This window comes from Mesocricetus auratus, unplaced genomic scaffold, assembly GCF_017639785.1.
Source record: "Mesocricetus auratus isolate SY011 unplaced genomic scaffold, BCM_Maur_2.0 Super-Scaffold_100008, whole genome shotgun sequence".
In the NCBI taxonomy this organism is placed as follows: Eukaryota; Metazoa; Chordata; class Mammalia; order Rodentia; family Cricetidae; genus Mesocricetus; species Mesocricetus auratus.
Window position 1 is genome coordinate 69,593,492 of NW_024429192.1, and position 24,850 is coordinate 69,618,341.

The window sequence follows — 24,850 nt, forward strand, 5'->3', positions numbered from 1 at the left end:
AGCACTGGGTGCTATAAATATTTTGTTAATTTGAAATAGAACCTTATAACTTTAAATGTTTACCATCACTTAAAGCTATAACAATTTAGAAACATTTGATATTTAGTATAGTTGAATTTAAATTTTATATAAAGTTACCTTATATTTCTTAAGCAGTGGCTACATATACACATACATATTTAAAGAGACAGAGTCAGTGACAAGAAGGCGTATACGCTGTAGATAGAACGGGGACCCTGGAAAGGTGCAGTATTCCATAAACGAGCCATGCGCGACAGGGCTAGTGAAGGAAGAAATTAGAGGCAAACATAAAAGCACAAATGAATTGTATCTGTTAGCAGGCTTTGTCGGCAAATGCTGGCTAGACTGAATGAGCATGCCTATAGCTAGGTCACACGGTAAACATGGCGGCCACCAGGTTAGGCCACATGACTGAGACAGTCAAGATGGCAGCCTTCATAAGCGCATTTTCATAAGCGTATTTTTGTCTGCCAGCAGAAGTAACCATTTTTCTCCACAAGTGAGGCAGAAAGATGTGTGACCACCATAGGTCTGAAAAACGAAAACCTGAGAGACCCCTCAGGGGTCTGAAAATCACCAGTCAGTACAAAACCTGAAAAACTTGAACCTCACTTGTGGGGAAAAAAATGAAAAAAATTTTAGTGTGTCCTGAGCAGACACTGAACCAGACCAGGCCATTTCGAGCTGCTAACCTAGGCCGGACCATTGTGAGCTGCTGGCATCTGTGTGGAGAAGAAATACGGTAGAAGAGCAACAGAGAGGTAGAAGCTGCCTCCCTAGCAGACGGGAACCCACGCCAGGCCATTGGGAGCTGCTGGCAGCCGCACGGAGAAGAAACATAGCTGGATAGAAAAGAGGAACTTGCCATTCCAAGTTGAATGAACAGGAGAGGCAAAAATACACGTGCAATGCCGGGTGTTGGTGGCGCACGCCTTTAATTCCAGCACTCGGGAGGCAGAGGCAGGGATCTCTGTGAGTTCAAGACCAAGCCTGGTCTACCGGAGTTCCAGGACAGGCTCCGTAACAATACAGAAAAACCCTGTCTCGAAAAAACCAAAAAAATAAAAGAATAAAAAACATAAACGTGCAGACTGGTTCTCAGGGAACTGTGGGCCGGCCAGAGTGCATTCTGCCAGGTAACAGGGCAGGCCCGTGTAATGCCTAAACCTTTCAACATGTATGCAGTGTCCCGGAAGTTAGTGAAGGGACCAGGCCCTCCCCAGCCCCCTGCTTTGGCAGTCATGTCAGGCTACAGAAAAGACCCAGCAAGATGTAGGCCTCTGACTCAGCAACATGTGCTGAACACCAACCTTTCCAGACCTTGCCCCAGTCACCAGGAAGCCAGATACCCTCCATGTGGCAAGGAACCAATCAGAAGTTAGCTGGCGAGCTCTGGATGTGGCTTACAAAGCACAGCAAAGGCCCAGGAAGGGCCTATAGGACATAGCAACCAGTTGACCAATCAACACAGGACACATCTCCCAAGCCTGGAAATGCACCAGTCCTGAGACTGTTGTGGACCCTAGACAGTCCCCTTGCTCTACCCCAATAAATTCCCTGCCCCGTGGTCCTCCTGGTTCCACCTGCTGAGTTGAATGGATAGAGGACTTGAGTTAATACAGTTAACTCGTTAATAAAGGACTCTGCTTTTGCATCGGATCTGGCCTCTGGGTGATTTTGGGGTTCAGAATTTGGGCACAACAGTTAAAAGAGGATGTCTGACCCCCCTGAGACTGGATATATAGATGATTGTGAGCTTTCAAGTGGGTGCTGGAAGGTCCTCTCCAGCTGCACAGAATGTCCCTGAACTGTCTTGGTGATGTCAGTGACAACTTTTGCAACCAAACCATGTTTCTTCTCTTTAGAGTATTAATAAGATACAGGTAGTAATGAATTACTGAGAAGGGAAGTAACTGGGTAGGGATATACGGGACCTTAGGGGAGCAACTCAATTTTTCAAATTTAGGGCATATTTGGTATATGCACACCTGGTGCTCACACACAGGCACTTGTCCTGGCAGAGTCTACTTTTATGTGTCTTGTAGTATCCTTTGTTGCCTTTTCTATGATGTAAGAGAAAAATACTCTGGACTATCTGGGAAGGTTCCATCTTCTGTGGCAGGAACCCTACCCCCACCCCGGCTCTTCTACCTTAGCATCTTGGGGAGCACTGATGCCTAGGATGGGGGACCCCGGAACATGACCACCACAGAGCTGAGTACCGATGCAAACACACAGGAGTTTATTTTTAAAAATGAACTTGAGTTTGGGTGCCCAGCAGCACTCCAATGCTCAGCAGGTGCGAGTAGCCTTCAGGGGAGTGAGCTTATAAAGGGAAAACTGCAAGCCTTGGCATTCAGGGTAGGGATGCTTCCTGGGTCGATTAGCCCTGGGGTTAAGTAATTTCTGTTAGAGCGTCTGGTAATCTATTGGGATATCTGATGACCATGATAAGATGTCTGTTTCCTCAGTGTCAGGCTGATTCAGCAGGATGTGGGGGTCCTGGAGCGACCTTGAGCTGTTTTTTTTTTTTTTTTGTCCCCGGGAACTGGGTTCAGGGTCCAGTCAGCAGCTTCTCAAGATGGTGTCCCGTCTAAAATGGCGTTAGTCTTGCCTGCTGGCGTCTGAACTCTCAATGCGTCCTGAGAGCACATGATGAAGAATTTCCTTTTCCTTAACACTAGTTTATGCTCAGGGTGGATTATAATCTGCAAAGGAAAGAGCGTGGGGAAGGAGAGGAAGTCAGAGTCACGGGGATTGGAGACGTTGCTAAAAGAAGCCCTCAGTAATGTTGGGGTCCTAGGAAGAGGGTCCCCACCTTGAAGCAGCGGGTGCAGGTTACGTAGAGGAGCAGCCTCCGTGGAATCAGCCTCTTTCCACTTCCTCCCTTTAGCGCTCCTCCTCTGGGGACTCTTGAGGACGCCAGTACACTTTCATTTTTGTTGCTGTGATAAAACACCCTTCCTGGAAGCAACTTAGGAAACAAAAGGGCTTAAGTGGCTCACAGTTCCAGGGCACAGTCCACTATTTCTGGCAAGTTGAGGCAGGGCGCGGAAACCTAAAGTATCAGTCGCTGCCTGCCTTCTCAACTAGCTTTCTTTACCTGTATTCAGCTCAGGGCCCAGCCTCTGGTTTGGTTCTGTCCACGTTCACGGTGTGTCTTTCTGTATTAATCAGCAATGAAGATGATCCTCCACAGGCCTGCCCTCAGGCCAACACAGTCCTTTCTAAAGGACTGTTCCTCAAGTGGCACTTCCTTCCCAGGGGACTCTAAATTGTGCCAAGCTGACAGAACTAACTCACACATTAACCTTGAGCAGCAAGCAACACCCTGAGCCCTAGTTTTGAGGAATACCAGTGACATGTGGCAATAGCTAACTTCCTGACAAGCATGCTTGGCAGCTGGAGATGGTCCCAGTGTATTGACTTGCACTCTGATCTTACTGGGTGGCAATGGCACCTCCAAAACTAACAGCCAGATCAATCTGGAAAGCATGGATAATATTGTTTTGTACTGTTCTGTTTTATTAAAAAACTGGCTCTGAAACTGAGTTATGATCCACAATTTTCCAGACCCAAACTTACTTCTAAAGTCTCTATGTCTGGGGTCAGAGCAGAGCAACCAAAAAAATTATTGGTTTGTAAATTTATTAGACATGGTTAAAAAATCTGTAATATTTGCAACAAAAAGGTTAACTCAAAACTTCAATACAGGGTTAGTAATCAGAAGGCTACATAGGTAACTTTAAAACCAAGACCTAATCCATCAATGTCTATAGTCCTGGGCAAGTATTCAAATGTGTTAACCTTGCTTTTTAACCCTGTTGGTTCTGCTTCTGACTAACTGTTTTTGTCACCTGAAATATGTCAAACATGGTTTCTATGTTTAAAGGCTCACCCTGAGAAAGACTCAATACTACACTGGCCGGAAGAGGCTGCCAGACCCCCAGGACTGCAGTTAAAGACAACTCTGAGGGGCCCTGTTGGTTCTGGGAATCGAACTTAGTTCCTTTGGAAGAGAAGGCAGAGCATCTCCCCAGACCATACTTCATTATCACTTTATGTCTACGTGTGTATGGGTGTGCATACCAGGCCAGTGGAAGTCAGCTTTATGGAGTTGGCTCTCACTTGTACATAGAGCAGAGATAGTTAATTCAGATCCTCCGCTTATTTGGCAGGTGCCTTACCCCCTGAGCCATCTTGCCTGCCCCTGGGGCCACCTTTTCAATGGTCGTCTTTTGTTCACCGCAGAGTTGTAGAGTGGTTTAATACATCAATTAGGCTTTGTGATTTCTCCTCATCTGCCTGTCTTCCAAGTCCTGCTTGGCTAGTTCTCACTCTGTCTTGGAGGGAGCAGATACTGTCTTTCTTTTTTGAAGTTATTTATTTTTATGTGATGTGTTTGGATGTTTTGCCTGTGTGCATGTCTGTGCACCACACATGAAGGCAGTGATCGCGAATGTCAGAAGCATCAGATCCCTGGAAAACGGAGCTGCCATGTGGGTGCCTTTTCCTCTGGAAGAGCAGCCAGTGCTCTAACAGCTGAGCCGTCTCTCCAGCTCAAACAGGCCCAGATTTTGATAGTACTGGGGATCTGAACTCAGGTTCTCAAGTGTTTTATGGACTGGACAATCTCCATAGTCCCCATGTTTTTTTAAGTTTTTATTTCATTTTATTTTCAGTAGGTAACCCTGGATGGCCTGGAACTTGCTACTCACTATGTAGATGACGCTGAACTTGAATTCATAGAGATTCACCTACCTCTGCCTCCCATGTGCTCAGATTAAAGGTGTTCATCACCATGCCTGCTTCTTCATCCATGGTTTTTAAGAGTAAGGATAACTAGTATATTTGAAGTAGTTCAGGGACATTTTAGGAGCTTTGCATTTTCTGTGAAGGTACTGGATCTAGGTTCAGGCCTCAGCACTGTGTAAAATGAGTTATAATGGTACACTTGATATTAAACCATTGGTGAGTCATGGAGTCATGATCTTTGAACACTGTCTAGCATCACCAGCCTTAGGGGATACTTAGTATCCACATGCAATGCCCATCTCTATCTCCCCCTTTGTTTAAGAGGTTCTCCCCTATTCTCAAGTTCATAAGGCATTTCATGTTTTCTCCAAAAAGTTTTAAAATTTACAACTAATTTAAAGTTGTCTTCACATTTAGATATTTGATCTGTCTGAAACCTGGCATTGCTTAGTTTTCTTTAAAAATGAATAATCAATTGCCCCAGTATTATTTACCTGTTTCATTTCCTTGCTAACTTATTGAATTTTATCACACATCAAATTTGTATTTAAGTAGAAGTCTATTACCTAGAGGTCCCACCCCCTTCTTTTCCTGTGTCTCATCATATAATTCTGGCAACCCCGAGATTCACAGAGATCCACTTGCCTCTGCCGTCTCAGTGCTGGGATTAAAGGCCTGCCCTACAATGCCCCTCCTGCCTTTTTACTTTTGTGTGGTCCAGGTTGGTTCAAAATCACAGTTCTCTTGCCTTCACCCCCTTAGTGGTAGAATGACAGACTTCGCCACTATATCCTGTCCTTTCTGGGCTATAATTCTATTTGTGTATATTTGAGTGGTGGTGTGTATGTGCAAATGTGAGCACCCATCCACACCTGGAAATTGGAGGGCAGCTTGGGTACTCTGTCTTGTTCTCTTAAACCAGGCTCTCTCACTGAGTGTGTAGCTGGCCTGCAGCCAGCAAGTCCAAGCCATCTTGTCTCTGCTCCACATAGTCCCGGCGTTTTAGTGAATGCTCAGCCACATGCGGCTTTTTCCATAGGTACGGAGGATTTGAACTGACATCCACAGGCTTCACCTGCAAATACTCTTACCACGGAGCCATCTCCCCAGCTTCTGGGCTAGTAATTCTGTGTGCCATGTATACACTCTGTCAATTACTCCAGCTTTATGATGTTAGTGTTCACACAAGTTAAGTAGGGAGTTGTGTGAAGATGGACAATCTCATTAGCCTATTTTTGGTTTTTCAAGAATAGGTTTCTTTGTGTAGCCTTGGCTGTCCTGTAACTCACTCTTGTAGACCAGGCTAGCCTTGAACTCACAGAGATCCACCTACCTCTGCCTCCCGAGTGCTGGGATTAAAGGCATGAGCCATCACCTCCCGGACTTTTGGAGTCTCTTAAATAGATAACCATAAACAAGTCGCAGGTACTTTAATGGTAGGGAAGCACTCAACACAGTAATCCTTAGATACGACACTGAAATAGACAAAAAAGAAAAATAAAATGACGAATGCGTCCGGGGCCTCAGTTTCATGTATAAAACAAATCGATTAGTTAGCATATCCCTTGTCACTTTGGAAATTGTGATCCTGGTATTTTATTACTTAGAAGCCAGGCAGCTGTGATGGAACGGTAAGAGAAAAGATCGAAAGATACTATCCATGCAGAATGTAGTGGACTCACGCACCAGCAAATGTGAAATGATGAGTGACACCACGACTAATAGTTGGGGCTACAATGACCTTCACGATGTTTTCCGGCACGTGGAACGACCGCCTCTATTTGGCTGCATTTTTGAATCTCGGGCTGCCCAGGGATACAATGCCCCCAGCCATCTCGACCTGCCTGCCCAGCACCCCCCGGTACTCAAGACTTCAGAGAAGATTCCAGACCGGGTTTCAGAGGCTGGGGAGGGATGAGGGCAGCACGGGATGCGCGCGGGGACGGTGAACAGCCTGCACCCCATCCCGGGCACCGGTGTTACTTCTGGGAAACGTAGTCCTTTGCGGTGTGCTGCGCCCTGGGCTGCCGAAGGAGGGACTACGATTCCCTTCTGTTTTGCGCAAGCTTTGTGCAGCGCGCTTGCGCGGTGTCTGTGTGTGTGTGCCGGGGGGACGATGTTGCTTTAAAGGCTTGTTTGGCTCCGGGTCCGATGTTCGCGAGCAAACCCGTGCAGTCCGCTCTGCCTTGGGGGAGGCTGGGATGCAGGTAGGTGATGCCTCTTGCCTTTCCTACGCAGTGACCTCGGCTGTCACGGGCTCACTCCCGTGGGCTTCCCGCGCGGAGCGTGGTGGGCGGTGGGAAGCCTTGAGCGGGAGAAGCGGGGCCAGTGTAGCGCTGGTATCTTGTGGTCCCCGGCTTGGGTGGTGTCCTCGCGGTCTGTGCCGGGACCCCGGAGTTAGAAGGCAGGAGGGGAGGTTTGATGAGCGGTCGCGGTCGGCTCTACTCTCAGCACGGCCACCAGGGGGAGCTGCGCCCGCTCTGGGTGGGTCGTGTGCTCACTGGGCCCGGGCTGGGGTGGGAACGCCCTAGGGCCGGGGTGGCGGGGCTGCCCGAGAGAAGCCCCAACATCCCCGGGACTGGAGGCCCGACGGCAAGAACCTACTACGTAAGTCATTATCTTCGCTTTTTTTCCCCCTCCCGAACTGGTGTATGGATGTACGTGACATCAGCACGCACAGCGAATCCGCGGCAGAGCCGGGATGGGAGCCCAGGTTCCCTGTCATCGGTGCCCTTTTGGCTGCTGGCACGCAGAGCTGCCAGTGCGTCTGTGTTTATCACACCTGGGTCATGTGTTTTCGCACAGATGTGGAAGTCTCGATGCAGATGGGCCAGGGATGATTGGGGAAGTTTGAGTTCTGAAGGGAGAAATGGATAGGTTTTTCTGGGGTCTTCGGAGTAAGTGAAAGGTGAGGGAGCTTGGAGGCACAGGTGGGTTCAGGGGGGCGTGGTAAGTGGGCCCCCTTCAGCTTCCCTGCTTCTGCAGCTACTGGAAACCTACTGACCGATGTTGTGATAACACCACTTGGAAACACCAGCCTGGCTAGTTCCAGTTCTCTAGTCCTACGCAACGCCCCTCCCCCCCTGCAGCATCGTCGCATCCTTACGCAGGGCCAATGGCTACCCCTTTATCCCTGGAAAGAGTTTTTAAGCAAAGGCTGATCAGGTGGCCCCCGTCCCTGTCAGTTTTGAGTCGGGGTGGGGTGGGCACTGAGTCCTTACTTCCTGTATTCTCTTTTATCCCTTTGCTGGCTTAGACCTAAACATACCGGTTTTCCTAGTCCTCTGATACGTGGTTTTGCTTTTGGCATTGCTGGAGACTGAATAGAACCTCCGGCGTACATTCCTTTTATCACTGAGCCCAAGTTAGCATTACTTTTTTTAAAGACTTCCGGTCAACTGCAAGGGAAAAGTTCAGAAAATAAGGAAGTGAAAGTGTGTTGGTCAGGAGAGACCCATCTAGTGTAGTAATCCGTCCGTATTTGCTTGCTCCCTATCCAGGCCTTGTTTCTTTTCCAAACCTACCAATCACCTTCCACCAGCCCCCCCCTCCACCTGCCTGGTGCTTGTCAGACACACAGACTATGGTTCTGTATGTTCACTGTGAGGAAACCAACTTTATGGCTACTCAGGTGTTTGCATATGCTCAGAGCATTGCTTTTTTGTTTGCTTGTTTGTTTTGTTTAAAGTAAAACAATGGGAGTGTTCAAGGTAGTGGGGTACTGTTCCCCCATATCCTTCATTATAGAAACTAGCTTTATCCGGAAGGATAGGGAGTCAGGATAGGTCACCACCGCCTCTATCTCATCTCACCAACCACTCAGAAAGCAGTTGTCTCTGGCATAACAGGGTCATTGCTACCACAGTCTTTGTGTACATTCTACAGGTTCTGCTTCATAATCCATGATTGAAAAAAATCTGCCTCCTGTAGGTTTTACATACCGGAGACACCTTTCCTGTTCTTGGTGTGTTTGGTATTGTGATCCCTTGGGCTCCTCCTCAAGCTCCCCTAACCTCTTACCTGTTTTTAAAGTGTCACTAATCTTCCTCTTCCAGATGACAGTGGGGCCAGTGGCAGATGCCAGGTCTGTTTTTAGTTTAGCCTTGCTGAGGCCTCTGTGACACAGGCACTGTTTTTGCTTAGTAAGCTGGTTTTGTTTATAGTGTATGTAATCATTTGACTAGGTGCTGTCCCCCTCTACTCCAAGACAGGGTTTCTCTGTGTAGCCCTGACTGTTCTGAACTCAGTCTGTAGACCAGGCTGGCCTTGAACTCACAGAGATCTGCCTGCCTCTGCCTCCCAAGTGCTAGAATTAAAGGTGTGAATCACCACTGCTCGTTATAGATGCTATTTTTAAATAAACACCTTTTCTGTATCAATTTGGGGCACTTGAACCAGAATTCTAAAGCAAAAAGTCCAGCCCTCTCTGGAGATTTAAGGGGTTTTAATTTTGCTATTTCAAGAATTAATAAATATTTTTCTTCTGATGATTTAAAAACGAGTAACAGGGGCTTGGGATGTAGCTTTGCAGGCAGAGTGCAGGGTCTGTGTGTGGTCCCAGCATCATAAAGCCTGGCACAGGAGTACAATTTTATAATCCCAGCCCTCAGGATGTAGAGGCAGGAAGACCAGACGTACAAGGTCATCCTTCAAAAACAGAGTTTGAGGCCAGCCTGGGCTACTTGAGGCCCTGTGTCAAAAACAAATGAATTACAGTTGTCAAAGTTTTGTGCTGCAAAGAACACAGGCCTTAGTGACCATCATAGTTGGTTTATGGACTGCAGTGTAGCACAGTCATACTTCAGTTATCTGTGGTGTTTTCATATCTTGTGTCCAGGAATCTGTGACCTTCTGAGAACGACGACACAGGACCCTTTTAGAGGGACATGTCTGTGTTTAGTTTTTAAAAAGTGGCCAGGTTCTCCCTCTCCCACACATACACATAGTAAATAAAATAAATTCAAACTCTTTTCTTAAGTGACCGGAGTTGATACAGAGTGTTGACTAGAGTTAGCCAGGCAGGCAGTGCTATAGAGCTGTAGAGCTGGGTTTTAGGAAGAGAAAAGGTAAAATGTAAACCGGGTAGTGGTGGTGGTGGTGGTAGTGGTGGTGGTGGTGGTAGTGGTAGTGGTGGTGGTGTACACCTTTAATCCCAGCACTCAGGGAGGCAGAGGCAGAGGCAGAGGAGGCAGACAGATCGCTGTGAGTTTGAGGCCAGCCTGGTCTACAAAGCAAGTTCCAGGATAGCCTAAGCTGACCTGTCTCAAAAAGAGAAACCCTGTCTTGAAAAACCAAAACGAAAACAAAAAGAAAAAAAAGTTAAATCGTGTGTGTGTGTGTGTGTGTGTGTGTATGTATGTTTGCAAGTGTATATGTATATATATGTATTTTGTTTTTGGAGACAGGATTTTACCATGTAGTCCCAGCTATCCTGGAATTTACTTTGCAGACCAGGCTATCCTGGAACTCAGAGATCTACCTGCCTCTGTTTCCTGAATGCTGGGATTCAAAGTGTGCACCACCATGCACATTTAAATTTAATTTATTGTTATTGTTTTTTATTGGTTACAGTTTGGTTTTTCGAGTCAGGAGCTCTGTGTAGCCTAGCTGTCCTAGAACTCACTCTGTGCCAGGCTGACCTCAAACTCCCAGAGACCTGGGAATTTGTGTTTAAAGTTGTTATTGTGTTGTTTTATTTTAGCTGTGTAACTTCTTGGAGCTTTAAAATAACATCTGTCAATCGATTAGGTAAATATAAAAATGCAGAAATGGGATTTACCATTGGTAGGGTAAGGTTTGTAAATTGCATCTAGTCACATTTGGTAGGAGAGAGGTCCTGGAGTTTATAATGCATGCAGGAAGTCTGAAGGCTTTCAAAACACTTTCCATGTCATCTCAATGCCCCATTTCTCAGATTCTCATTTACTGGTAGGCTTGGTGTTTTTTTAGTTTATTTTTTTTCCTAGGAGTTGGGAGAAGGTATATTTTCACCTTATTATTTTTCTCCTTTTTTTTTTTTTTGTTGTTTTAAGACAGGGTTTCTCTGTGTTGCCCTGGCTGTCCTGGAACTCTCTGTAGTCCTGGCTGGCCTTGAATTCACAGAGATCCTCTTACCTTTTCCTCCTGAGTGCCTAAAGGTGTGCACTACTATGCTTGGCTAGGTAATTTTTCTTGACACTAGAGTACTAACCCTTTCCCTTTAAAAAGCAAGGTATTATTTGAAATATTTGTATGGGTATAGTGGTAAGAAAGTGCCAATGCTTTTGCCCCTTCTTCCTGTGGTGACGCACCTTGGCATATGCCTCAGCATTGTTGGGACGTGTCTGCTTTTAATTTCAGAAACTGTGAAGTGAAAGAAGAGTCTGAGCTCTGGTCCCCACTTGGTGAAGATGAAGGACATTGACATGGGAAAGGAGTACATCATCCCGAGTCCTGGGTTCAGGAGTGTCAGGGAGAGAAGCAGTGCTCCTGGACCACACAGAGACCGTGAGGAAGCCCAGTTCCAGAGATCACGGCCGGTTAGTGCCTCCTGCCCCTGACTCCCTTCCTCACTGCTTATTGGGCTACACCATGTCTCCTTGTTTCATGCGATACGTATTTTATAATTTTATTTTTCTGCATGGGTTTTAAGTCAATATTGAGGATTTATGGTTCCTTAGCCCTGGAGTTTGGCTCAGTGGTAGAGGGTAGTTAGCACTAGGGCCTGGCTTCAGTCCCAGCACCACAAGAAAGAGCTGGTTCAGTTAATGGAATGAGAAGTTGTCTTGTGCCGCTCATCTGTTTGTTTCTTTCTTAGCATTACTGTGTGTGTGTGTGTGTGTGCGCGCGCGCGCTCGCGTGCAAATATGTGCATGTGTGCATATGTGTGTGTGCAGGTGTGTGAGACAGATGGACAGGGTCACACTGTGTAGCCTGGTTAGCCTGAAATTCTCTGTATAGAACATCTGCAGAGAGCCTCCTGCTTTGTCTCGCAAGTTGCTGAGGTTAAAGGAAGTGCCTCCATGCCTGTCTTCCTTCCTTCTCATTGCCTGTTGAAAATCCCTTGATTAAAAAGAGGAGTGCCAATGTAGCTAAATGGTGGAGTGCTTGCCTGGCACGAATAAAACCCTGGCTGGGTTCAGCACCCATTACTGAAAAAAGAAAAAAGACAAAAAGGTAGGGTGGGGAATGGGGGAAAGCCAGAGGACAGTGGGAACACGAACCATTCGGCTTCTTTCATGTGCTTCATTTTTTCTCCTCTCTTTGTTTTTTGTGCTTAACAGAGGGATTATTTTGCTAGGCATGGTGTTGAATGCCTTTATTCCCAGGACGCAGAGGTAGAAGCAGGTGGATCTCATAAGTCTGAGACTACCCTGGTCTACGTAGCAAGTGTCAGGCTAGCCAGGGATACATGGAGAGATCCTGTGTTCTAGTTAGGGTTAGGGTTGCTGTGATGAAACACCATGACCAAGGCAAGGTGGAGAGGACAGGCTTTCTGCTCTGTTGTGACTGTTCATCATCAAAGAGGACAGGAACCTGGAGGGAAGAGCTGCTGCAGAGGCCATGGATGGGAGCTGCTTACCGTCTGGCTCCACATGGCTTGCTCAGCCCGCTTTCTTATAGAACCCAGGACCACCAGCCCAGGGATGGCACCACCCACAATAGGCTCGGCCCTTCCCCATTGATCACTAATTAAACAATGCCCTGCATCTGGCTTTTTTTTTTTTTTTTTTTTTTTTTTTTTTGGTTTTTACGAGACAGGGTTTCTCTGTGTTGTTTTGGAGGCTGTCAGTCCAGCCTGGCCTCGAACTCACAGAGATCCGCCTGCCTCTGCCTCCCGAGTGCTGGGATTAAGGGCGTGCGCCACCACCGCCCGGCTGCAGCTGACTCTTATGGTGGCATTTTCTCAATTGAAGTTCCCTCTTCTCAGATGACTTTAGCTTGTAAGTTGACATAAAACTATCAGGTGCACCTTGTCTCAACAAAGCAGACAAAAGAATCACTTGGAGAGCTGGGCGTTGGTGGCGCATGCCTTTAATCCCAGCACTTGGGAGGCAGAGGCAGGTGGATCTCTGTGAGTTCGAGGCCAGCCTGGTCTACAAGAGCTAGTTCCAGGACAGCCTCCAAAGCCACAGAGAAACCCTGTCTCGAAAAACCAAAAAAAAAAAAAAAAAAAAAAAAGAATCACTTGGAGATATTTGATTAGATTTCAGAGTGGTTGGAATAGTTATTCTAGATAGCTGTAGGATAATCAGCTAGTTGTGTGTGTGTGTGTGTGTGTGTGTGTGTGTGTGTCCCAGTAAAAAAAGCATTATATCTTTTTTGGACTTGCAGAAGAAGCTAGAAGTATGGAAGAGTGTCTAGATTTAGAAAGGTTAGTTTCTATTCAGGTCTTTGTCATCTAAATGCTTGTTATGCCTTTGCCTTATGCAAACTTATGAGGTCTGCATGTGCACACTTATGAGGTCTGCATGTGCACACTTATGAGGTCTTTATTATGTGCACACTTATGAGGTCTGCCATGTGCACACTTATGAGGTCTGCCATGTGAGCACTTGTGAGGTCTGCCATGTGCACACTTATGAGGTCTTTATTATATGCACACTTATGAGGTCTTTATTATATACACACTTATGAGGTCTGCCATGTGCACACTTGTCAGGCCTTTGCATGTGAGCACTGTCAGGTCTTGGTCATGTGAGCACTGTCAGGTCTTGGTCATGTGAGCACTGTCAGGTCTTGGTCATGTGAGCACTGTCAGGTCTTGGTCATGTGAGCACTGTCAGGTCTTGGTCATGTGCGTACTGTCAGGTGAACATTGTCAGGTGTTTGCTGTGTGAGCATTGGTTAGGTCTTTGTAGTGTGAACATTGTCAGGTGTTTGCTGTGGGAGCATTGGGTAGGTCTTTGTAGTGTGAACATTGTCAGGTGTTTGCTGTGGGAACATTGGGTAGGTCTTTGTAGTGTGAACATTGTCAGGTGTTTGCTGTGGGAGCATTGGGTAGGTCTTTGTAGTGTGAACATTGTCAGGTGTTTGCTGTGGGAACATTGGGTAGGTCTTTGTAGTGTGAACATTGTCAGGTGTTTGCTGTGTGAGCATTGGGTAGGTCTTTGTAGTGTGAACATTGTCAGGTGTTTGCTGTGTGAGCATTGGGTAGGTCTTTGTAGTGTGAACATTGTCAGGTCCTTGCATGTGAGTACTTGCTCCTGTGGGCTTTGCAGCTGACACTGGTGTCTCATTAGTCTGGAGTGGCCTTGGTTGTTCAGTGAATGAAAGTTGTTGCTTACTCTTCAGTTTTTTTCTTGCTAATGGGTCTCCTTTGACTCTACTGTGGTATTGAATGCCTTATCATTCAGTATTCAGTCTTTCTCGATACCAGTTTTATAAACTGTGTGTTTTTATTATCTAGCACAGTGACTTTCCAACTTCTTAATGCTGCCACCCCTTAATACTGTTCCTCATGTTGTGGTGGCCCCAACTATAAAATTGTTTTTGTTGCTACCTCATACCTGTAATTTTGCTACTGTTATGAACCATAATACAAATATGTTTGGAGACAGAGTTTGCCCAAGGGTTCATGACCCACACATTGAACACTGTTGATCTAGATCTGTGTTAATGAAACATTTATTGAATGTATGTCTAGTACTTGTCAGGACATTAATAGTCTAGTAGTTAAATCTATAATAATTTTAAGGGTACATTGGAGCAGAGCCTTGAAAGATGATGGGGGTGGTTAGGCAGCAGAGACACAGGTCTGGAGGTCTAGAAAAAGGGCTGGGTACATTGGATTTTGAGTAATCTGCCTGTGTCATTGTACCTTTGTATGGTAGGATTAAGTAAGATGAGTGCGGTTCCTGGTATGGTCAGAGCTCAATAAATAATTTGCCCTTAGGTTAGTTATCTGTAGAGTGGGGTATATGGAGGGGTAAGATGGGGACATTTCTGCATAAGAAAACCATTGGAAATTAAAGAAATTTTAAAAATCACCAATTTTGAGGATAACTGAATTTATGTGCAAAAAATAATAATAATAATAATGACCACTACAGGATTGACAAAGATCCAGTCCACTGGTTTTATGAAAAGTTTAGCAGTTTGAGTTGGGGAGATGAAATGTCAATCCTGCTGTGATGTTGGACTAAAGTTATGCAAGATGTTGATCCTGGGGGAACCAAGAAAAGCATGTAAGGGATTTTTTGTTTTGGTGTTATTTTTCTGTAATTGCATGTAAAAAATGAATAAAATAGACAGATTAGAGGGCAAGTGTTGTTCTTTTGCTTAAGTTACCTGGTGCTGGAACACGAGAGAGAGAGAGAGAGAGAGAGAGAGAGAGAGAGAGAGAGAGAGAGAGAGAGAGGGAGGGAGGGAGGGAGGGAGAGAGGGAGGGAGGGAGGGAGGGAGGGAGGGAGGGAGGGAGGGAGGGAGGGAGGGAGGGAGGGAGGGCGGGAGGGCGGGAGGGAGGGTGGGGGGCCTGGCGGTTCTGTCTTTTAAAGGGTCCTTTGCACCTGTGTGCAGACTATGCACTCATGGAACCTGGGCTGACCAGAGTGCTGCTTGAGTGCATTCTGCCTGGTGACAGGGGCAGGCCAGCATAATGCCTGAGTCCTTACAGCAAGACCTAAAGTTGACCCCTGGCTTTCACACCCTCAGGCATAGGTGATTTCATCTGTGGGCATTCACACAAGTTGCTTTGTTCTTTCCCAGAGTGGCTATGTCACTACCTACAAGCAGTCATCCAATTTTTTCTGTTTGTTCTTACCTATATTGGAGGTTGTTGTCATTTACATTTTAGTCAATCTGATAGATACTTCTGATACCTCATTGTGGTTTTCATTTGCATTTTTGTAATGGCTATTGACGTTAAACTAAAAAAGAGATTTTAAGGTTTTATTTTGTTTTGACCCTAGTATTGAGGCTTGACACTAAAGTTTCTTGCATGCTAGGTAAGTACTACCAATGAGCTGTTTCTTCAGCCTCTGCTTGCTCTGTGGTTCAGGCAGACCTAGAATTTACCTCCCAGGTAATGAAGGGGCCAGACCCTCACCCAGCCCCCTGTTTTAGCAGCCATGAAGGTTGCAGAAAAGACCTGTAGGCCTCTGACTCAGCACATGTCTGACCTTGCTGGGCCTGCCCTAGTCACTAGAAGGTCAGACACCCTCCTTGTAGCAAGGAACCAATCGGAAGCTAGCTGGCGGGACTCTGCATGTGCTTTACGGAAAAAGTGGCCCTACAATGATGTGCAGAGCATAGCAACCGCCCTGGGAGGGCCTACAGGCCATAACAACCAGTTGACTCCGGAAGCACACCAATCCTGAGACTATTGCAGACCCTAGACACTCCCCTTACACTGCCCAGTAAGTTCCACACCTTGCAGTTTCTCCAGGTCCTTCTTACGCCAGCCACGTCGATAAACAAAGGGTGAGTTAATGCAGTTAGCTTATTAAACAACAATAAAAGACTCTTTGCTATTGCATTGGGATGGGTCTCTTGGTGATTTTGGGGTTCAGAATTTGGGTATAATACTACCAGGCCTTGATATCTTATCTGTCCATCTAGGAGTGACAGTATCATATTGCCCCAACTGGCATCCAACTTTTGATCTTCCTGTCTGAGCCTCCTAAATAATGGAATTAGAAGTGTGTGATACTTCCTTGCCTCTGAGTATTCACTTTTGTTTTCTTTTTTCTTTCTTTTTTTTTTTTGAGAGAGAGCGTCTCATGTAGCCAAGGTCAGCCTTGAACTCGCTATATAGCTGAGGTGGTCTTAAACTCCCGATCCTCCTGCCTCCTTATTGCTAGGATTTCAGATATGTGGCCAACACACCCAGTTGAGAAGAGATTTTGTTTTTGTTTGTTTTATTTTGAGACAGGGTCCCTGTATGTATCCCTGGCTGTCCTGGAACTCACTGATTGTTGCCTCCTGAGATCTGCCTCATGCCCAGCTGAGAAGAGATTTTCAAAACTATATTTTCATTTTGGATCAATCTTGAAATAATGTAGAAAAACCCTAGGCAGAGAGGGAATGAATATAGGGAGATCATGTGGGAGGAGCTGGGACCTGCTTCCAGACACAGGTGAGGAAGAAGGACATAGGAGGGGTTGAGGGTACTCTGGAAGCGAGGGCTGGGAACTGCCTGAGATTGGCAAAGTTTAAAATGGAAGAAAGGAAATTTGGAAGAAGAGAGGGAGTGATTTTGATCACTTTGGGGCCTCTTGGCTAACATCCAGTATGAAAAATACGTGGTTTTTACAGGAAACGTTGGAACCCATGATGCTAACGTTTGGTCCTGTCCAGTTGACGGACAGGGTGTGCAGTGCCTCTGCTGGGCTTCTCCTCTGTCGAGGAGAGGAGCTGCAAATGGCTGACTTAGTAAAGCCTTTCCTTTAGTAGATCTGTCAAACTTCAGGAACCTTTAAGTTTGCCATTTTCCTAAGTTTCTTAACATTTTTGGCATAAAATATTTAAGAAATACTTTTTAAAATTCTACTTAGCCTTAACTTAAGCAGTAAAACTGTAGGTTTATTCAGCTTACTTTTGTATGTACATTATAATGACTGTATAACTAGTCAGTGTCTTTAGAAGTACACTTATCATCTAGAGCCTTCTTGATTACCTCCAGTCAAAACTATGATTTCCCAACTACATGTACCTTGTTGGTGATATAAGCTTGCACACGGGTTAGTCAGCCTAATGACAGAGGTTTTCAGGCTTTAAATGATACTAATGTTGATAATTTCAGTTTTTAGGGAAGAGACTACATTTTAAATAGAAAAAAAACAAAACCAAAAACAAAACCCTGAATAGCTGGTGGAGCAGAGTGCAGTTCCCTGCCACAACTTGGTGTGCATCAGGTCTTAGTGGTGAGAACCCTTGGGTGCTGGTCTGCCCACATCATTGGAAACACAGAGCAGTCTCTGCAAGACATGTGCATGTGATTTTGTTCCTGCTTTTGAGTTCTCAGATGACAAACTCCCCCAGGGCACATAATCTGCTCATGGGCTCCATGCAGCCCCAGCCAGGGACCTTGGAAGGCCCTTTTACCCACAAAATAAATAACCACCCCTATTGATGGCTGACCGATGACGGGCTACTTTCTGAGGCTTTCACCCCCTAGGTCAGGAGCTTTGACCGCTGGCAAAGTGATCCAAAAATGGGTAAGGTAAAAGCCTGTCGGATCGATTCCCAAAACAGGCTCCATCATCCTCGTGGTTTTCGGGTAACTTACACTCTGGCTGCACCTAATTTCTGTTTAACCAGAAAGGGAGAGAGGAGATGTGAGGGGCCTCTGGCCATCAGCCAGCTATGGTTGCCTCAGGTACTCATAGAAAAGATGTGACTCAATCCTCATAGAGAGTACATGACTTTGGACTACCCTGCTACCTCTGCTAAAGTCCAGAAACAGCCTGCAGCTTAATTATCTGTTAAAGATTAGCTCAACAGAAAGCCCCCAAGTCTGCCAGGAGATTGGCTTGGACAATAGGGAAAGATTGAAAGATAAAGTAAAGACCTACGGTCAGGTTACCTAGCAACACAGGAGGTTCTACCCCTGACCTTATGCCCTACGGATTAGGCAACACAGAGGGCTGCCTCTCCCACTGAGCTTTTGCCCTGACAGCTTCTTTGAAGCTGCCCCTCCTCACTTTCTCCTCCAAGCCCCTTAAATATACCTTGGAAAGAATAAAGTTCTGTAGCCTTGATCAGAATTCTGTCTTGGCGTCCTTTCTCGTATCTCCTGCCCCCCATCTTTCTCCTAGGTTCTCTCCAGTCCCCATGTTGAATGTCGGGACACTCAGAGTGGAGAACACTGCCTGCGAGTCAGCTCAGTTGAGGAAGGACAGCAGGATAAATATTAGTATATTGTTTGTCTCTGGTTGGTCCCCATAAGTACACTTTCTGCCTCCACCTCCTCTCCTTCTGTAAGGTCAGTAAGGGTCATGGGTCTCCCAGGCTTGCTGGGAATCAATGACACAGTAGCTGGCCTTGCATCAGATATCCGTCTCAGTGCTGGCCTCAGGCTCCCCAGTGCAGGTGGCCACAGTGCTGCTGGTGGTAAGGGAGCTGCTTGGGGGTTGGCTGTCCACAACCACAGCTCACTGATTCTCACAGGAAAGGAAAACTGGTAGAAGGAGCTTACTGTAGGTTTCTGGGCTTTTTGTTGTTGTTTATTTTTTGAGACAGGGTTTCTCTGTGACTTTGGAGGCTGTCCTGGAACTCGCTTTGTAGACCAGGCTGGCCTCAAACTCACAGAGATCCACCTGCCTCTGCCTCCCAAGTGCTAGGATTAAAGGCATGTGCCACCAGCGCCCGGCTAGAAAAGGAAGGAGAGGAGAGTGGTAAAGTAAGTAGTAATGTCAGTGTACCAACCAGTGTCTGCAAGTGGAATGCAGGCATTGGTGGGGTTCTAAAGCCTCCTGGGGGAGCTGCCCTGGGAACTCCAGATCTCTTGGAATAAAGGCAGCTCTCAGCTCTTATGTCAGTAGTTATCAACCTGTGGGTAGCGGTACCAGATATCTTGCATATATGATATTTATATTACAACTTGTAACAGTAGCAAAATTAGTTATGAAGTAGCAAAAAAATTATTTGGTTGGGGGTCAGGACAACATGAGGAACTGTGGTAAGGGGTTGAGAACCACTGCCTTAAGCATTGAGCTCCAAGTAGTTCCTCATTCTGTGACTCATTGCCAGTTGAATCACTTGAAACTTAATCATAGTATTAATAAATTTAAACTCAGACCTCCCAGTGTGATAGAAACTTTGAATTGCTTCCACTCAAGCTTATACAACAACTTAAATTCTTCCTCATCCTGGGGTAATACTAGATTATAGCCTGCAGAAAGATACGTAGTTTCCCATGCCAATACCATGTTCATCCTTTGGCTTTATGTATTTGCCCTTACTTATGACTTGCACCGATAGGTGGGCATGGGAATGTGAGCTGACATGGTTTCATTTTCCCAGCTGGGCATGCTTGTCAGGAAAGTGTTGTTTTGTTCTAAGGGGGACCGATTTCTGGTCCCTGATCATTGCAGGGCGAGCGCATTGCTGCTCTGTTGGCAAATGGGCAGCCCAGATAAGCTGTGTTGTGCATGGGATAGGTTCGTGAATTATTACAAATCTAGGATGGCATCAATGCCCACCGGGGGGAGAAGTCTTTTGTGTCAGCCGCTCTGTCTGCGGTGGGTGGGTTGCCCGCTTCTTGTTCTTTTCCAGCCACGCACATGAGTGCAGCTCTCTGACTTTTGGCTGCATTTTGTCAGGGTCCAGACTTTAACTCTTATTTTTATCTCTACAGTGTCTCTATTCCTCTTCATCATCACCTCATACGGTGAGGAGTACTCTCAAGTCACAGGGTTGCAAAGCAGAGACAACCAGCAGCAGCGTCTCCTTGCCCACCTTTGGCACCTCCCACTTGAGAAAGTCCCTGCTTCAGTGCCTGTCCATGTGGTTAGGCATCTGGCCACTGAGACCCTTTGGCACCTTTGTATTCCTCATCTCACCCAGGAAAAGCTTTAAAAACTTACTTCTGGCAGCTGAAGATGTGTCCAGTTGCTAGACTGCTTATGTATGTGTGAGGCCCGGGTTCCACTCTCAGCACTGCGTAAACCCAGGTGTGGTGCTCATGCGTGCAACCCCAGCACTGCAGGTGGACACGGGAGGATCAGAAGTTCAAGGTCAATACCTGGCTACATAGTATAGTCAAGGCCAGTCTGGTCTACACAGAAAGTTCCAGGACAGCTAGGGCTACAAAAAGAAACCCTGTCTTGAAAAGCCAAGAAACAAACAAAAACAAAACAAAATAAAAAATTACTTCGGAAAAGGATTTAAAGCATCATAACATAAAAAAACCTATGACCTCGTGAAACACTTTCCCGTAGATTAGTGTGTACGGTGTACTTTGCTAGCTGTTTAACAGTCCGTGGTTACCTCAGTGCCATCAACATTGTGGCATGAGGAGTTTTATTGTGGGACTGCCCTGTGCAGTGTAAGATGTCCATCCAGTCCCTGGCCTCTGCCCAGTACAGCTAGCAGCAGCTTGTACTGGTGACAGCTACATAGTTCTTCAAATATCTTCTAGCCGAAAGAAAGGAAGGAAGGAAGAAAGGGAGAAAGGGAAGGAAGAAAGAAAGAAGGAAAGAGCCCAAACCACCACCACCAGAACACCCTCGGTGGAAACTGTTTGCATTGTCCAGTATAATAACCAATGGCCACTTGTGCTCTTGAACATTTGAAACATTTCCAGTCTAAACTGAGCTATGGCCCATGATTAACATAGAAATTTTAACCACCAAAGCCAAATACTTCATTTAAAAAAATCTCAAGAATGTTTGTAGTGATTGTATCTTAAAAAATGTCATACCTTTTATGTTGTGCTAAGTAAAATATATTAAAGTGTTACCTTTGTTTTAAAGATGGCAAGAACTTTAAATTGCATGAGCATTTGTTCATTGAGGCTGGGGTTGCCTCTGACAGCTCTGAGCTGCTGTGACAATGTTGCTGCTTAGCCATTATTCTTGCATCCAGTCCTTTAGGCTGCTGGGTTTAAATGTTTTTTTTTTCCTGGCTAGGTGTGGTGGCTGTACCTTTAATTCAGCACTCTGGAGGCAGAGGCAGGTGGATCTGTGGGTTCAAGGCCAGCACTACAGCTATTACGCAGAGAAACCTGGTTTTGGGAGAGAATATGTTTGGAAATGTTCCTCTACACAGTGAAACTGGAGACATGGCATCCAGAAGATGTTAACTCTTTTCAGTGTTCTTCCAATGGCAGAGAGTAGTTACGTGTTCTCACAGTGTACTCTTGTTTGTATCTCCCCTGTTCCTGTATTGGATTTCTCTCTGTTTTTATTAAGGCAGGTAGTTGTGACTTGCAATTCAGTTTATGTTCCTTGATGATGACAGCGTGTCTGTTTCTACTCCCTTATATCCCTATCTCTAGAATGCTATTTGTACATCATAGGCCCTAACTTAAGAACACTACTGAATGAGTAGATTAGAAAGTACTTTTCAGAAAAAGTCTAATAATTTAGATATTATACTAGTTATCTACTTCCCTCTTTAGTTAGTCCTTCCTTCCTTTAGTGCTAATTTTAATTTATTAAACTTTTCCTTTTATATGTAAACCCATCTGTCTTACCTTTGGTAAGTTTTTGACTTTTAGCGGTAAGGGGAAGCTATCTTCCGTCCAGTTTAAGTTGCTACTTAATTTTCTGCCAGAGAGGTCATTGGTGAAGGTACTGTGGGATGACCACCACGCACAGCAGCAGCTGTGGAGTGGAGCCCGGAAGATCACCAGTCCCAGAAGTCTGGCCTGAGCATCACACTGCTGGACCGGGTTCTGCTTTGATGTGCTGTGACTGACTGTGCCTGGTTCTTCCCTTTTGAAATAAGAAAGTATGTAACTTACTTTTGACTTTACTGGAGCTCAGTTATGACACCTTGAACTTCTGGAGTGCTTGAATTTGTAAAGATTGTGGGACCTTTAAAGTTTGGAATATGTTTTTTTTTTTTTTTTTTCGAGACAGGGTTTCTCTGTATTGTTTTGGAGCCTGTCCTGGAACTCGCTCGGTAGACCAGGCTGGTCTTGAACTCACAGAGATCCACCTGCCTCTGCCTCCCGAGTGCTGGGATTAAAGGCGTGCGCCACCAACGCCTGGCTGGAATATGTTTTATATTATGATATTGACATTAATACGACATCTTAGGGACAGCAAGGAAAAAGCAGTTATGGGTTTTTCTTTTCTTTTTTTTAATAGTTCTTGGCAGTTGTGGTTTGACAGTGATGTGCATGCCAAGTTGATGGGGGTTAGTCTTGCTGGCCAGTTTTATGTGAACTTGACATAAACTAGCATCATTTGGGAAGTGGGAACCTCAGCTGAGTAAATTTCCTTGTGGGCAGGTCTGTGGGCCACTCTGAGGGACATTTTCTTGATTAATGGTTGATGTGGAAAGGTTCATATCATTGTGGGCAGTGTCATGCCTGGGCAGTGGTCCTGGATGCTATAAGAGGGTTGATGAGCATAGGGATTAAGACTGGGCTTGTTTAACCCACAGAAACAGCTGACCTGAACAAGAGGGAGCTCTTGAACCCTAGACTGATGGCTGGGAATCTAGCATGGGACTGATCCAGACCCCCAAATGTGGGTGTCAGTGAGGAAGCTAGGCAATCTATGGAGCCTTGGGTAGTAGATCAGTATTTATCCCTGGCACACAAATGGACTTTGGGTGCTTATCCCACAATGAGGGATGCTCTCTCAGCCTGGACTCTTGGGGGAGGGCCTAGGTCCTGCCCTGGATGAAATGACAGACTATGGACACCCCCCATGGAGGGCCTCACCCTCCCTGGGGATTGGGGGAGGAGGGGTTGGTGGAATGGTATGGGAGGAGGGGAGGGAGAGGGAGAGGGACCTGGGATTGACATGTGAAACAACCTTGTTTCTAATTTAAATAAAAAAAATCAATTCCTTAAAAAAAGTCAAATAAAAAAAAAAAGAAAAAGAAAGCAGGTTGAGCAAGCTGATATACCTGGGAGGCCTCTTTCCTGAAGAGAAGGGAAGAGGAATGGATGGGGAGGTGGGGGAAACTGATTTGGCAGACAGAATTAATTAGTAATTGGTCAATAAGAAAGACTGCACATGCTGTATGATGCCAGTCTTTAATAATGTTTAGGTTTGCTTTATGGCAACATGCAGTCCATGTGACAGATATTCAGTGTACCTGTGAAGTGCTATTCTAATGTCCTTTGTCTCCTGCAGCCATGTCTGTGTGAGTAAGGCTGCTGCCTGTGACTTCGAATACCTCCTGTGCAGAGTCCCGGGCGTACGGGGAGTCTAGGAATATCTTTCTTTGTGTTTTTTCTTCCCTGTGGTTGTATGTAGCTTGAAAGAAGAGGCACACGTGTGTCAGCACTCCTCTTTCCATTGTTCCTCGATTTTTAAACTCTAACTGCTAAATTGTTATGAAGACTTCATGCCAGTGAACTGTTGACTCATTTGCCATTTTGCGCTATTATTTTCTCGACATCCAGTCTACCTTGTCGTTGACAAGAGGAAGTGTGTTTCCCAGAACTGTGTAATTTTCTGATGTCTGAGGATAGATAATTAGTCTATGAATTAAAGCTGTTAGGTTTGATCTGCACAGGCTTCCAAGTTATTCCTATGCACAGAACATTTTCAATTCTAATATTTGAGTTGCCTCTGTATCTTTTGGCAAAGTGGTGGCACATATAATTAGAGACTGCTTTTTGTGAGGCATGGTGTGCTAGGTTCTATACCACTTGGTCTTGATTGGGGGATCTGCTATTTGTCATTGTCTTATGATTGCTGGGGAATACATGTGACAGTGAGTTTTCACTGCTCAGAAAAAGGAATCTAGGAAATTGGAGCTTCTACAAGGAATAAATGAGAACAGATGTGTCAGGTGATGCTGGTCACTTTAGTGCATAAATCTACTGATATTTTAATTATTGTCTGCTGCCCCAGAGCCACTCAGGCCACGGCCTGGCAGGGTGTCTGTCTTGTCCATGGCCCCACCTCTGCCATGGCCATCATTATGTTGGTTTAAATTAAGTCTGTCTGTTATCAATAAGACTCAGAAGTCAAAGGCTGGGGTGAGAACCTGCTAGCTCAGAGAGGCCGAGTAGCAACTAGCTGACCTTGTTTTTTGTCAAGAAACATATCTGTTCCCTTGTCCTAGAACCAAGAGGGCTCAAATTCTAGTTCCACCTTTCCTTTCTGCGCGTCTTCTTTATCTAGATTGCTATCACATTGACTATATATTTAGGACTGAGAATTTGGAGTTTCTTGGCTGGGCAATCAGCTGCACACCTGTGCTGTGCTCTCCTGTTGCTGTTGAGAGAGGGAGACAGGACATCCTGGCTCTTAGGCTTAATTGGAACTGACTTTGAAATTTTGTAGTAGAAAATTTGCAGTACCATTTGTAGTTACCGGTGAAAGGATTGACTCTCAGTGTATGTTGGGAAACAGAAGATCAAAGATTTGATTTTTAAAAATCATTTATTTTGTGTGTGGTACTAGGGAATTTTGGGGGGCCTTTTGTACTCTAGTCCGCCCCACCACCCAGGCTCTCATGTATT

The 24,850-nt window shown here is 45.6% G+C and overlaps 1 protein-coding gene and 1 long non-coding RNA gene across 5 annotated transcripts in view; one reads left to right on the top strand and one right to left on the bottom strand.

The window, feature by feature from the left end:
* Positions 1–2,240: 2,240 nt before the first annotated feature.
* Positions 2,241–6,771, bottom strand: LOC121142001. Its single transcript, XR_005879011.1, has 4 exons — positions 6,463–6,771; positions 6,110–6,251; positions 2,840–2,995; positions 2,241–2,729 (listed from the first exon to the last, which is right to left on the bottom strand). It is a non-coding gene; the product is annotated as an uncharacterized LOC121142001 (long non-coding RNA).
* Positions 6,772–6,829: 58 nt separating this feature from the next.
* The window catches only part of Abcc5 (ATP binding cassette subfamily C member 5), an 81,176-nt gene continuing 63,155 nt past the window's right edge, over positions 6,830–24,850 (top strand). For 3 of the 4 annotated variants that reach the window (XM_005071653.4, XM_021228136.2, XM_013114472.3), the window contains exons 1-2: positions 6,830–6,983; positions 11,116–11,294. In XM_005071653.4, the coding sequence (XP_005071710.1) occupies positions 11,166–11,294 (129 nt within the window). In that variant the 5' untranslated portion in view covers positions 6,830–6,983; positions 11,116–11,165. Of the gene's footprint in view, positions 6,984–7,257; positions 7,384–11,115; positions 11,295–24,850 lie in introns of those variants that run through there. The other variant, XM_013114470.3, reaches the window with a different exon arrangement.